General features: G+C 40.2%; 4 protein-coding genes across 4 annotated transcripts; 2 read left to right on the forward strand and 2 right to left on the reverse strand.

The window, feature by feature from the left end:
- On the forward strand, positions 67-1,079 carry LOC18766797 (photosystem II reaction center W protein, chloroplastic). The gene is made up of 2 exons (XM_007200327.2): positions 67-350; positions 565-1,079. The coding sequence occupies exons 1-2, from the start codon at positions 158-160 to the stop codon at positions 867-869; spliced, it is 498 nt and encodes a 165-aa protein (XP_007200389.1). The 5' UTR covers positions 67-157; the 3' UTR covers positions 870-1,079.
- On the forward strand, positions 1,655-5,410 carry LOC18766619 (glutathione reductase, chloroplastic). The gene is made up of 10 exons (XM_007199710.2): positions 1,655-2,124; positions 2,278-2,503; positions 2,611-2,889; positions 2,987-3,163; positions 3,477-3,530; positions 3,667-3,815; positions 4,213-4,276; positions 4,353-4,523; positions 4,614-4,751; positions 4,939-5,410. The coding sequence occupies exons 1-10, from the start codon at positions 1,751-1,753 to the stop codon at positions 4,978-4,980; spliced, it is 1,674 nt and encodes a 557-aa protein (XP_007199772.1). The 5' UTR covers positions 1,655-1,750; the 3' UTR covers positions 4,981-5,410.
- Positions 5,621-8,287, reverse strand: LOC18766553 (U3 small nucleolar RNA-associated protein 18 homolog). Its single transcript, XM_007201105.2, has 2 exons — positions 8,151-8,287; positions 5,621-7,615 (listed from the first exon to the last, which is right to left on the reverse strand). The coding sequence occupies exon 2, from the start codon at positions 7,585-7,587 to the stop codon at positions 5,896-5,898; it is 1,692 nt and encodes a 563-aa protein (XP_007201167.1). The 5' UTR covers positions 7,588-7,615; positions 8,151-8,287; the 3' UTR covers positions 5,621-5,895.
- LOC18767680 (phospholipase A1-Igamma1, chloroplastic) lies at positions 8,717-11,875 on the reverse strand. The gene is made up of 2 exons (XM_007201492.2): positions 10,420-11,875; positions 8,717-9,299 (listed from the first exon to the last, which is right to left on the reverse strand). The coding sequence occupies exons 1-2, from the start codon at positions 11,706-11,708 to the stop codon at positions 9,056-9,058; spliced, it is 1,533 nt and encodes a 510-aa protein (XP_007201554.2). The 5' UTR covers positions 11,709-11,875; the 3' UTR covers positions 8,717-9,055.

Below are 12,509 nucleotides of genomic sequence, written 5' to 3' on the forward strand. Positions count from 1 at the left end.
TGGTGGATTATGTGACACGTGGAAAAATATGGTTGGGTTGTTGCAGATAGGGGATATCTAATGAGGGGCTGCCAAATGCAAATCTATCCATCTTGTGTGGTCCACGGGGCATACTTTAGCCCAATCAATATTAATCTGTGAATTGTTCACAGTCCCTATGAAACTGCAACTTCTGTCATACAAATCAGTTCCATTGCAGATTGCCCATAAGCTTCTGAAGTTTCCCACCAATTCTCTTTCAAAGCTGAAGATAATGGCAACCATTACTGCTAGCACTCCAACCTCATCAATCACCAGGGCAAGTCTGGTGCACAAGCCATCTGTTGGGGCTCCATCCGCAACTGTGTTGGGTAAGATTGTTTTGTTCACTTCTCAACTTGATTTCAATATTTTAAACTGTTCTAGAGTGTGGAGAGGTGGTTCAAACTCAGCTGCACTCGTGCGGGCACACTGTCTTGATCAACTGGTCTAACCCCACGTTTGCGATTTTCATTTTGGTTTTACGTATTTTGATTTTACATTTGTTTTTCCTAATTGTTATTGAATATTACTATTCTATTTCAGCTTTGCCATCACTTGCAAGGAAGGGGAAAGTGGGTTGTTCCATGGAGGGAAAGAAGGAGAGCAGCAACTCAAAGATGGGCAAGGGTGCATCTTTGGCTGCAGCAGCTATGGCTGCAACCATGTCAAGCCCAGCCATGGCTTTGGTGGATGACAGATTGAGCACAGAAGGAACAGGGCTTCCCTTTGGCTTGAGCAACAACATTCTTGGCTGGATCCTCTTTGGTGTGTTTGGCCTCATCTGGACCTTTTACTTCATCTACACTTCCTCTCTGGAAGAGGATGAAGAGTCAGGATTGTCCCTCTGAGCCAAACCCCGTTGTTCCTCTCTGGAGGAATGTAAAAATTTCTAGTTCTAGGAGTTTGGCTGTTGTTTCTGTTTCGTAGTAAACCATCCCTTCGTGGATCAAACTTGTCTACTTATTATCAACTATGTTCAGTCTCTTCTTCAAATATCACTGCTTAGTTGATGCTTTTACTTCACGATGAATTCAATTTAACTTTGTTCTTTTTTTTTCCGTTTGTAAAGCCAATGCGATCAAATTTGATTATGTTGCAAACTTTGATCGAGTACATTGAGTGTTTTCCGGCCAAAGAACATTGACCACATGCAACCTTGAACTTAACCTCAAACGAAGTGAATCCCTCCAATCATTCATGTTTTATTTCTTAAATTTTGGTGTTACTAATAACATGAACACAAACAAAATCCGTTTAAATGTGAAAGATTTTATTGAAAGAGCCTTACATAAAAATCATTTATAATAATTGGTAATTGAATAATTAGAGAATTTACCAAACAAATGGGTTAGAGATGATTTATCAACTTATTATTTTCAACACGATTTATTTTTTCAGACTTGTCTCAACAAAACTCCTCGCTGCTAATACAGGTTTAATCAAGTTTAATTTTCTACAATATCTTACATAATTCAAATAATGTGACGTGCTTTCTTTTTCAAAATTGACCCGAGAGGAGAGATTATTATCTTTATTATGAAGAGAAAAGGAATTTGAACTTGCCATCTTTAAAAAAAAAATCATTAAATTAATTAATAATTAACTAAAAACTTATACACTATACAGTATATAACCCAACAAGTGGCAAAGCATAATTCCCATAAGCTATCTTTATACCAATATTATCAATCAAACCCAATAAGCTGTGAGGTGCCTGAGGAGCTCCATCATGGCCACCTCTCTCTCTACCCCTAAGCTCACCTCCTTCTCTTCCTCCCCAACACTCCAAAACCTACTCTTCTCCAAAAACCTCCCAACCCCTCTCTCTCTGCGCAGAACCCTAACCTCTCTCTCCCACCTCCACCGTACCTCTATCTCTCCCCTCCACCACCACAGCCGCCGCCGCAGCTTCTCCGTTCGCGCCGATTCCGGAAATGGCGCCGACTCCGGCAGCCACTACGATTACGACCTCTTCACCATCGGTGCCGGCAGTGGCGGCGTCCGCGCCTCCCGCTTTGCCGCGAATTTCGGTGCCTCGGTTGCCATCTGCGAGCTCCCTTTCGCCACCATCGCTTCCGATACCGCTGGCGGCGTCGGCGGCACGTAAGTTTTTTCTAATTTGGGTTAATGGCTTTGGGAGTTCAATTGTTCAGCTTTTTCAGTGATGGCCTCTGTGAAATGTTATTGCTTTTTTTCTTTTATTTGAGTTTGTGAGTGATTTTTTCTCGTTTCTTTTTTTTGTTTGGGGATATAAAGGTGCGTGCTTCGGGGATGTGTACCCAAGAAACTACTGGTTTACGCGTCACAATTTGCTCATGAGTTTGAAGAGAGTAATGGGTTTGGATGGAGATATGAGACTGAGCCAAAGCATGATTGGAGCACATTAATGGCTAATAAGAATGCTGAATTGCAACGCCTCACTGGGATTTACAAAAATGTTCTTAAAAATGCTGGTGTCGCTTTAATCGAAGGTCGTGGAAAGGTATGGCGCGAAGAAGAAAGAAAGGGAAAAACTCTTTCTTTGTAAAGTATGCAAAACTATTTTTGAATGTTATTCTAAATGTTGTGTCTTTTTCACCAATAATACAGATAGTGGACCCACACACGGTTGATGTAGATGGGAAGCTATATTCTGCGAGACATATAATAGTTTCAGTTGGGGGGCGACCCTTCATTCCTGAAATTCCTGGAATTGAATATGCAATAGATTCTGATGCTGCCCTTGATTTGCCTTCGAAGCCTAAGAAAATAGCAATAGTTGGTGGTGGGTACATTGCCGTGGAATTTGCTGGCATCTTCAATGGTTTGTCGAGTGATGTCCATGTGTTTATAAGGCAAAAGAAAGTTTTGAGGGGTTTTGATGAAGAGGTGAAGAACCACGTATAACGCTTGTGTTGGTTGGTTGACGCATTACCATGAAAGGTCTCTCTTTTGCAGCCTAACATGCGATTTTGTATGCCTGCAGGTTAGAGATTTTGTTCAAGAACATATGTCTTTGCGAGGAATTGAGTTCCATGCAGAGGAGTCCCCTCAGGCTATCGTTAAGTCAGCTGATGGTTCGTTGTCTCTGAAGACCAACAAAGGAACACTTGAAGGGTTTTCACACATTATGTTTGCAACAGGACGTAGACCTAATACAAAGGTTTGAACTTTGAACTTTCTACTTGTGGTTAGCTTCTCCCTGGTCTTCAGGTTCATCGGCACAAGTCTGAGAGTGTCCCCATCAAGGCATGGGTGTAACCATCCGCCAAATGAAAGAAGGTTGTCTAAAAGTATTTGATTAGGATTTCCTGCCTTGATGCGGCTCTTTGCAAGTGCAAGTTGACAAAATTGAAGATGCCAGTCTGTGCTATTCATAATCACTGTTCTATTAAAGTTGCTATGAATACTGTCAATTCAATAACATTGATGTATCAATAATGGGTTAAGTAATTCAGTCTTGTCCTGCATTTCAGAATTTAGGATTGGAGGAAGTAGGCGTAAAACTGAGCAAGACTGGAGCAATAGAGGTAGTGTTCCTCGATATGTTTAAGTTTGCTTGTTTCAGTTCTGCTTTTCTTTGTTAGATGCTTTCATGGAAAATGACAAAAACCTGGGCAATTAATACAGAGTTCTGAATGCTTTTGAGATGGTTTTGTTTCTCAGGTTGATGAATTTTCTCGTACATCAGTTCCTTCAATCTGGGCTGTAGGAGATGTTACAGACAGAGTGAACCTGACTCCAGTTGCTTTGATGGAGGGAGGGGCATTAGCCAAAACCCTTTTTCTGAATGAGCCAACAAAACCTGATTACAGGTATCCTAGCTAGCTTGTTAGCCAGCTGATAACACTTGGAGATGTTATTAATTCTGGAGGTGCTCCATAAATATCTATGCAAGTAGAGTAGGCCCTTCATAAAAGGATTTAGGATGAGCATTACGTAACTAGTATGATTACTTTCAAATTTTAGATTTATCATTCTATATCTCGTCATGCAATTTTTTCTCCTTTCCTGTTGTGACTTTCGAGGAATGCATTACAGTTGAGTGCTATACTGATGCTATATACAATCCACGATGCAATTGCAAAAATATTTGTAATAGGGTGAAACGACCTTTCTAATATATATCTTTTAGCAAATTAGCATTTTTCACTTAATGTTGAGTGAATTATGTTTTTATGTTTCTGCTGATTACTTTCTTGTTTTGAGTAGAGCTGTTCCTTCTGCTGTGTTTTCCCAGCCACCAATTGGGCAAGTTGGTCTTACTGAAGAACAGGTGAGAACAAATATATTGTATATCTGCAATAGATAGAAAATGGCTTCTTGTCTGAACGTTGCAGTTACTTTTGCAGGCTATCGAACAATATGGTGATGTTGATATCTACACGTCAAACTTCAGGCCTTTAAAGGCTACTCTCTCAGGGTTGCCAGATCGAGTGTTCATGAAACTCTTAGTCTGTGCAAAGACAAACAAAGTTCTGGGGTTGCACATGTGTGGGGAAGATTCTGCAGAAATTGTGCAGGTTAATGCCTTTTCCCTTTATTTGTTTGCCTTTTCAAATCAAGATTTTAATTTCTGGAACTGAGGTGGTGGTACTTGTGTTAAATTCCAGGGATTTGCAGTAGTTGTGAAAGCTGGCTTGACAAAGGCAGACTTAGATGCCACAATTGGTATTCACCCGACAGCCGCTGAAGAGTTCGTCACAATGAGGACTCCCACTCGGAAGATTCGGAAAAACCCTCCATCTCAGGTTTGTTGTGTAGCGAGCTCTCTGACCTTTTAAGTTTGTAAGAGATTCCCTGACCTCTTACAGCTCAAGAAGTTCAGAAAACCTTTAACTAGTATGGCTTTCAGTCCACCTTCTACATCTTTGCTACTCATGAACTGAGTAGTGTGGATTACTTATTTTTTTTCCTTTTTCAATGAACCTGTTCCAGGGGAAGACAGATTCTGATGTTAAGGCTGCCGCTGGTGTTTGATCGTGGTTGACCAATCTGCTGCACGACATGGCTCCTGAAGTTTGTACATGAAAATCCTTTTGAAACAGGTGCTGGAAAACACAGCATCAGACATAGAAGAGTCGAGGTTCTGGAGAGCATGGATGGTGCAAGCCTCTCGAGGCCAGCGAGGAACTTGAGCAAAAGCAGGTCGTCAAAAGTCCTTTTACTATAATTAGGTAGAGTAGGTTTCCGCTTCAGTAATTGCAGTTGAGTTGCTGTATGAGCTATGCTCTGGCTCCACTTCAACATATTTTTGACGTTAGCATCGATGGATAAATGCGTATTTGCTTTTCTTGGCTTCTCTGTACAACATATTATATATACACTATAACAGAGCACGATGCTCAAATAAATGTGTGCAGATTTCTGATTTTTAAATTTTTTATCACTAAATAAATGAGTTTTTTTTTAACAGGAAATTTTTTGATTCATATGCCTTCAAGGCTACAAGTTACAACTATCCAATTTATAACTATTAAACCTAAATTAAGTTAATCTGGTAACAGGTTGTAGACTTGCAGCTTAAACCTAAATTACAGATTCCAAACCATGCACCTCTTGATACGGGAGTTGTAAATGATACCAACTTTCTTCAACAAATACCATAATAAGAAGTAAATAACACCATTGGTAAAAGATAGCATTAGAAGATGAAGAGAGAGAAACAGGACAGAAATGACACTAACATTTTCCACTTAAAACATAGTGTAATACATTCTTTCAACAACTCTTAAAAAAAGTCAAAAACTGCAGAATTTTTCTGCAGCGATAAGCCATCATAGCACTTATAAACCATCTTTCAAAACAGCGTAAAATACGATTGAAACTCTTCTGATATGAAGTGAAGAAGATAAGAACACAATGATCAGATATTTGTCCTCTCAAACATTCGTTCTATGCATGATGGTAATGGTGCAACTTGTACAATAAAACTTTTCCAGCAGCATTTCCTACAGCCATGAAACCTCCACCAGGGCTAAAATCCAAGCAGCGAGGATAGTGAAGGGCCTTCTTCTGCGGAGGCCAGTTTGAGAAAACAGTAAATGATGGAACATGTATCAACTTTAAGCTGTTCTTCTTCATGCTCGAACAAATGGCCAATATTTGAGCATCGCTGTTGAACTTCAGAAAATCTACTTTCGTCGTAAGATTCTCGATGGTCTTGATGGGTTTTCTCTTGCCACCCAAAAACTCCTCGTTGTTGTAAATATTGACAATCCCACTGTCTGAACCAGCAGCAAACAATGCTCCATTTGGAGATGTACAAAGAGATGTACCATTTATACAACCTTCATCAACAGCCTTATGGAGGCAAGCCCCTGTTCTGAGATCCCAGTGGTAAACCTGTCCATCTCCACCAGAGCTCAACAATTGCTTCCCATCATCGGCAAAAGCTAAAGAACGAACGGTTCCATTCATCTTTAATGTCCCAATCAATTCTTTTGTTTTAGACGAAACCAACAAGATATAACCTTCATTTCCCACAAAGGCAATTGTACTAGAATCAGGGGAAACCTCAAAAACCTCCAAGCTTTTCTCCTCTCGACCAACCAAGGGACCTATTTTATCAACTTTTGCCTTCACCAAGTCAAAGCTGTAAAAGAAGTTCCTCCTTCCAGCTATAATAACCTGAGAGCCATCAGGCAAAAAGGACGCCTTCCGAACGGGACAGTCATCAAGAAAGATGCTCTCTATTTTAGTATTGCGCTTGCCATCAATCTGAAAAAACCTAAGCCTTCGATCCAATCCAGCAGTAAGAAGCAACTGCCCATTTCTATGAAACTGCACTGAATTTATTGGTCCTTTAGAAGGTTCCTCTGCATTTGCATGTACAAGTACTGAATATTCAAGAAGTCCAGGCAACAATTTTGCACTGCTCTTCACAACAAGATCCTCATTTGTTCGAAGGAGATCATCAACAGCGTCTACACCCTTGTAGCCACGGGCCACTGCTACCCCATTTTCATCATCTGATGATTCATCATCAGAATATCTACTGTTCCTCAACTGTGGATCAAGCTGAGCCCATTCTGTCCCAGGGTTCAGCTTAGCATGTTGAGCCCTCAATCTTGAGACATAATCTGAACCAGAAATCAAACTCTCATCCTCCTCCTTCCTCAGCTTCCTTAATCTGTTAACTTTAGCAATATTTATATTGGTCTTTTCCTCTTCCTCATCCACCCAGACAGGTTTCCTTTGCCTAGTTTCCTCTTCCGATAACTCTCCATCCTCTTCATGCACCGAGAGCACACTATTGGCCGAACGGTCCACAAAGAACAAAAAACCTTTATCCACTGCATCTCCAACTTCTTCCTCATCCTCCTTTCCAAACTCAAGTGGGGAATAAATGGCTCCAAACAAAAAGTTTTCCAGCTTCTTCATTTCCTTCTCTTGCTCAATAGCCACTTTCTCATCCTCCTCCTTGTGTGCTTTCTTTCGCTTCTTCGTTTTCATAATATCTAAGTTAGATTGTTTTCCATTTCCATTGTCATCATTCCCTTGCAGAAATGAAGGCTCATCAACATCATCCCTTTTAGTCTTGTTGGCTTTAAAAGCCGAAGGAACATTCTGTGATATTAAACTCATCTTTTACAAGAACAATGCCTATCTGCTTCTGCAAAATAAAAACAAGTGAAACTGAGGTCCCAAACAACAGTCACAGCCAAAATGGTTTTCGAAAATATGTAGAAAACTAAACATATACTCGGGCAATATTTCTAACTTTGAGTGACCAACAAATTTTGAGCTTTATGGAGGCGAGAGCGTGAGGTATGTTTTTTTTTTTAAGTCAGGAAAAAAAAAATTCTTTAAAAAAAGTCCCGAACCGCCTAGACCCGCCCAGGCGCCTACCCCTAACGATTAGGGGTAAATCGTAGCGGTGTCCTCCCGCCTAGCGCCTAGGCCAATTTTTCGATCACTGACCATAACAACTCCCAGACCACAAAATTCTGATCATCATAATTGCTGAAGCTCTGTTATTAACATAAACAATGAATGCCTGAAGTTCCAAGCTATGAGCTCAAAACAAGTTAACAGTCCAGAACAAAAACACACAAAAACAGAGTTTGAGAATAAAACGACAAATATAATTTCGTTTTTAGCCATAAAACAGAAGCAAAGATAGAAACCCAAAACGAAAAACAACTTACTGCAAAGATGAAGTCTTTTGAAGGACGGTGAGCTTCGGCGGCGCGGAACGGCAGAAAACAAACAGCGGACCAGAGCTAGCTTTCAAAGGGAAACGAAGGTTGTTTGTGTTTGATGCGGTTATAACATAAAACGAGGTCGTTTATACAGAAGCTCCAAACACATGTGTTTTGGTCAAATAGTCAAACTTTCATCATCATCATTCATCACTACTATTTTCTTGTCGACAAAAGCGATGTCGTTTCACGTAGTGAAGGAAGGGCTGGTTAATTTTGAGCTTGACGGATTTGGGCTCTGCTGGTGTAGCATTTCCTCTCCAATTTATTGGGCTGGAAACCTAATTAAAAACCCAAAATTTTCTGTTTTTAATATAAGCCGATATTTTAAACAATTCTAACGAACGAGGAGATAGATCAAACTCGGATGCAAGCTGATAAACTTGTTGCTCTTTTCTTTTTTATTAATAGCAATGTGGGATTCAAACTTTAAACTCATCTTCTCTATTAACAGAAATAGGGATTCAAACTTAAAACTCATCTAAACATTTAAAAAAGAAATACAATTAGACTAATAGTTAATTCTTGAAATAGTATATTTATCAAAATTTTGTGCATCGTGACAGCAATATAGGTTTTATTACATTTTCCCAACGATAAACATTAAGGTACTAAATTAACTAACAACAAGTGACCCACTAATTACTAGAGCCTAACAATCTTCATATACATGCAGAAAATACTATATGCAACACTAGTCACTGATCATCTCCTTACAGTCATTATATATTTTAACCATAAAATTCCCAGAAACTAATGTTTTCTATAACTAATAAGTAAGAACCCCACGTTATAATATACAGTTGAAGATTTTATTTTTATTTTTATTTTTATCTTCTTGTGGTTAGTAACTAATGATCGGAGGCAAGGCCTAATTGTTTGAGATGGTGGTGTATGTCTTCAGGGTGATCATCGAGTTTCGGGCGTTCGGGCTGGATCCAACGGCCATCCTTGCTCCTCACCATGCCCTTGTTCTCGTCTTGCCTCCAGTAAGGTGGAACCAAGTAATGATCTTTCAAGAAATCAGAGGCTTTGTTCACCAATGCTGGGTCTCTTCCACTCGCTAGCACAAATCTATGGCCTTTCCCATGGTATCTGCATTTCATTAAACAGACAATTAGTTTAATTTTTCTCGTTACTATATACTTTCGCATGCATCAAATATGCATATAATAAATAAAATATGAAATTCTAACTCAGTTACTTCTGAATTTTGATAACAATATGATAATTGTTTTGTTTTGAAATGTCTCTACTAATTTCTTTCTTTGCTGCATGCATGCCTTCGAAGACCGGAAGACACGGTGTAAACAGGATTATTCACTACAATTTCTATGTCTACACTACACACAGTCAAAATAGGAGAGCTATTCTATTCACATGGTGGAAAAAACAAATTTTTCCAAAAGATGGAACTAGTTTCTGTTTCGTTATCTATCTATTTTAGTCATTATATCGACGTGTCCGTATCCGTGTTCAGACAAACAACATATCGAAAATATATCAATATTCATTTTAACAATCAAAATCCATAGTGACACGATACATTTATCAAGTCCACCTAATCTAACAACTCGGATATAGAAAATAATAAAGTACTGTCTAGAAAAGCATCAAATTGCTTGTAAGATAAGCTTATAGGCAAACCATGCATAATTATTGAATGTCTCTTTCATGAGTACACAGATAGCCAATTGCTAATTGTAGGGAGGGAACTATTATTATACTGTGCCACTGAAATATTTATTATTTTACTTACAACTATGCTTACAAACAATAATTCAATTGAGATGCATGGGGAACATGATCTTATCAATTATTTTTAAATTGGCTCCCAAGCGCAGCCAAGTCATTTTCGATCGATGTGCGAAAGATATCTCTACCAACTGAATGATGCACAGAGGTGTCACATGCTCCTATTTATTTTGTTTTTATCTTAAATTAAAATTCTAAATAAGTTAAGACTCACCAACAATACTATTGTTTTCGTTTTTATTGCAATATAACGAATTAAAATTAGTTTTTTTTTTTTCTAGGACAGAATGATATTGTAAACTACTCTGATGAACGAGGAAAAAGATCAAACTCATATGCAAAGAGGCGGACATACCATCTTAAACAACTGACGTACTCATGCCCAAAATTAAAATTGATCTTAAGACCCAACAAAATCAATAATATTTACTAATCACATCTTTAATCAAATAATACTAACCCGTCAAGCAAATGCAAGTGCGCCTCCAAATTATGCGCACAAACAGGATCACTCGTCTGCTTCAAAAACGGTGAGTGTGTATGATCCAACTCAAGCTGGACCCCGACGTGCGAGTAGCTCCACGGCAAGCCCTCCGCCAACTTCATCAGCCGCGGCGCCACGTGTTCGTTAAAGAACAGCCCAGGCGATTTAGGCACCACGTCATGAACGTTCACAACCCTCAACACCTTCACCCCAAGCGACTCAAGCCGCTCCTTAAACCGCACGTTCCCTACCCGAGGACCCGAGAACGATAAAACGGATACGGGCACGACCTGACCGTCCGCCGTCACGTTCAAACCCGTTTCCGTTATATCGTACGAGCTCAAAATCGCCAGCGCGCTCCCGAGGCTGTGCCCGGTGATCGTAATGCTCAATTCCTCGCCCGAATACTCCTCCACCAATCGCTTGATCTCCGTTAAAATCTGTTCCCTCGCCGAAAACGTAGAATATCGGCACGTCTCGTCTTTATCGGTGTAAAGATCCAGAAAACCGGATTCGACTTTGACGGTCCGATCCGGGCAGGGAATCTTATTCCCGGAAACGGGCTTTAAAAAGTCCATTAAGTCCACGATCCACTCGAGTCGGGTCACGGTGCCCCGCCACGCGATGCTGATGTCGCGCCGGCCTAAACGAGCTGTCGTTTCGTCGTCCGAAACGGCGACGTATCCGATCCAGTTGGCGTTTTTGCTCCAGACTTTTGGCCAGCGCGACTTCTTGAAGAAGTTGGGGAGGTTGATGTTTGACGTGGCGAAGAGGTAGCGTGACACGTGGTAGCCGTGGTGGGCCATGCCCAGAGACGGGAAGAAGCTGCGGCGGACGAAGCGGCAGCTACCGCAGTACTTGGAGAAGGGGTCGAAGTCGAAGGCGTCGTAGCAGGCCTGGGCCATCTCGCCGTAGCGGATAAGCTCGGATCGCAGAAGCGGGTCCATCGGGTCGAGTAACCCGACCCAGTCGTCTTGGCCGTGGAGCTCCCGCCATACGTCGGAGAGACGGCGCTCGTGGTGGGTAGTGTTAATATCTTCTTGTCGTTGATTCTGATCGTCTTTGTTGAGACTTTCTTTTTCGAGCTCGGTGATTATGGAGGTCAAGGAGTCGCTGGTTTTTGAGTGGAGCGCCTTGGTGCTGACGGTGGAGGTTGTTGGGATGGTGAGGTTTGATGGGTTTGAGCCTCCGAAGGGATGGTATTTTCTGCTCGAAACGGTGAGTTTTGGGAAGGGGAGGAGAGTGCTGTATATGGAAATGGCCATTGGGGACGAAAGAACAAACAGGTGGTGAGCAATTGAACGGTGAATGAAGAAGAGAGAGAGAGCTGTGTAAAATAAAGTGGTTATATTTAAGCTGGAGAAATTGATTCCTGACACTGAGCTAGTCCTTTTATATTTGTATATAGTCAACAAGTACGTATTTTTCTGAGTACTTTACTTCCATGTGGTACATGAGGTCCTCATTGGTCATGGAAGCCCACGTTGACCATCTGTCAGTCTTCGAGAAGCTTTCGCGGGATGAACGGTTGGGTATAGTTTGCCGCGACTTGCCTAACGTACATTTGACATAACAAGCCAATATTATATAACACAACAGGAAAGAAGGAAATTGTGTGTCCAATATATTTTTTCTTATTAATTTATGGGCCTAATTTGATATTCTCATGCCATTTTCACTTCGTTATTTTATATATATATATATAAGTGATATTTTATTTTAATTTAATTTAAATTATAAAAAGAGAAATTTAATTGAATTTGCAAATTAAAGAGTATATTTGTTGTCACTTCGTGAGCTGAGTAATTGATAATTTGAAATTCTGGATGCATCTATTATTATTGAAAATAAAGACTAATTTCTGTACTAATTCAAGGTGGAAGGCGGATGCCCGTCCACCACATGGGTTCTTGTGATTTTATTAGATTTACAGAGATTTTGTACGATGTGATTAAGTTGGATAATATTGTATGTACCGAAATAAATCACATCATGTCCCTAATTAATTATTATATACGATTTCGTAACCATATGTTCTCTCTTTTTAAGCCAACAATACAGTATAT

Source organism: Prunus persica, chromosome G8 (genome assembly GCF_000346465.2).
Source record: "Prunus persica cultivar Lovell chromosome G8, Prunus_persica_NCBIv2, whole genome shotgun sequence".
NCBI classification, from domain to species: domain Eukaryota; kingdom Viridiplantae; phylum Streptophyta; class Magnoliopsida; order Rosales; family Rosaceae; genus Prunus; species Prunus persica.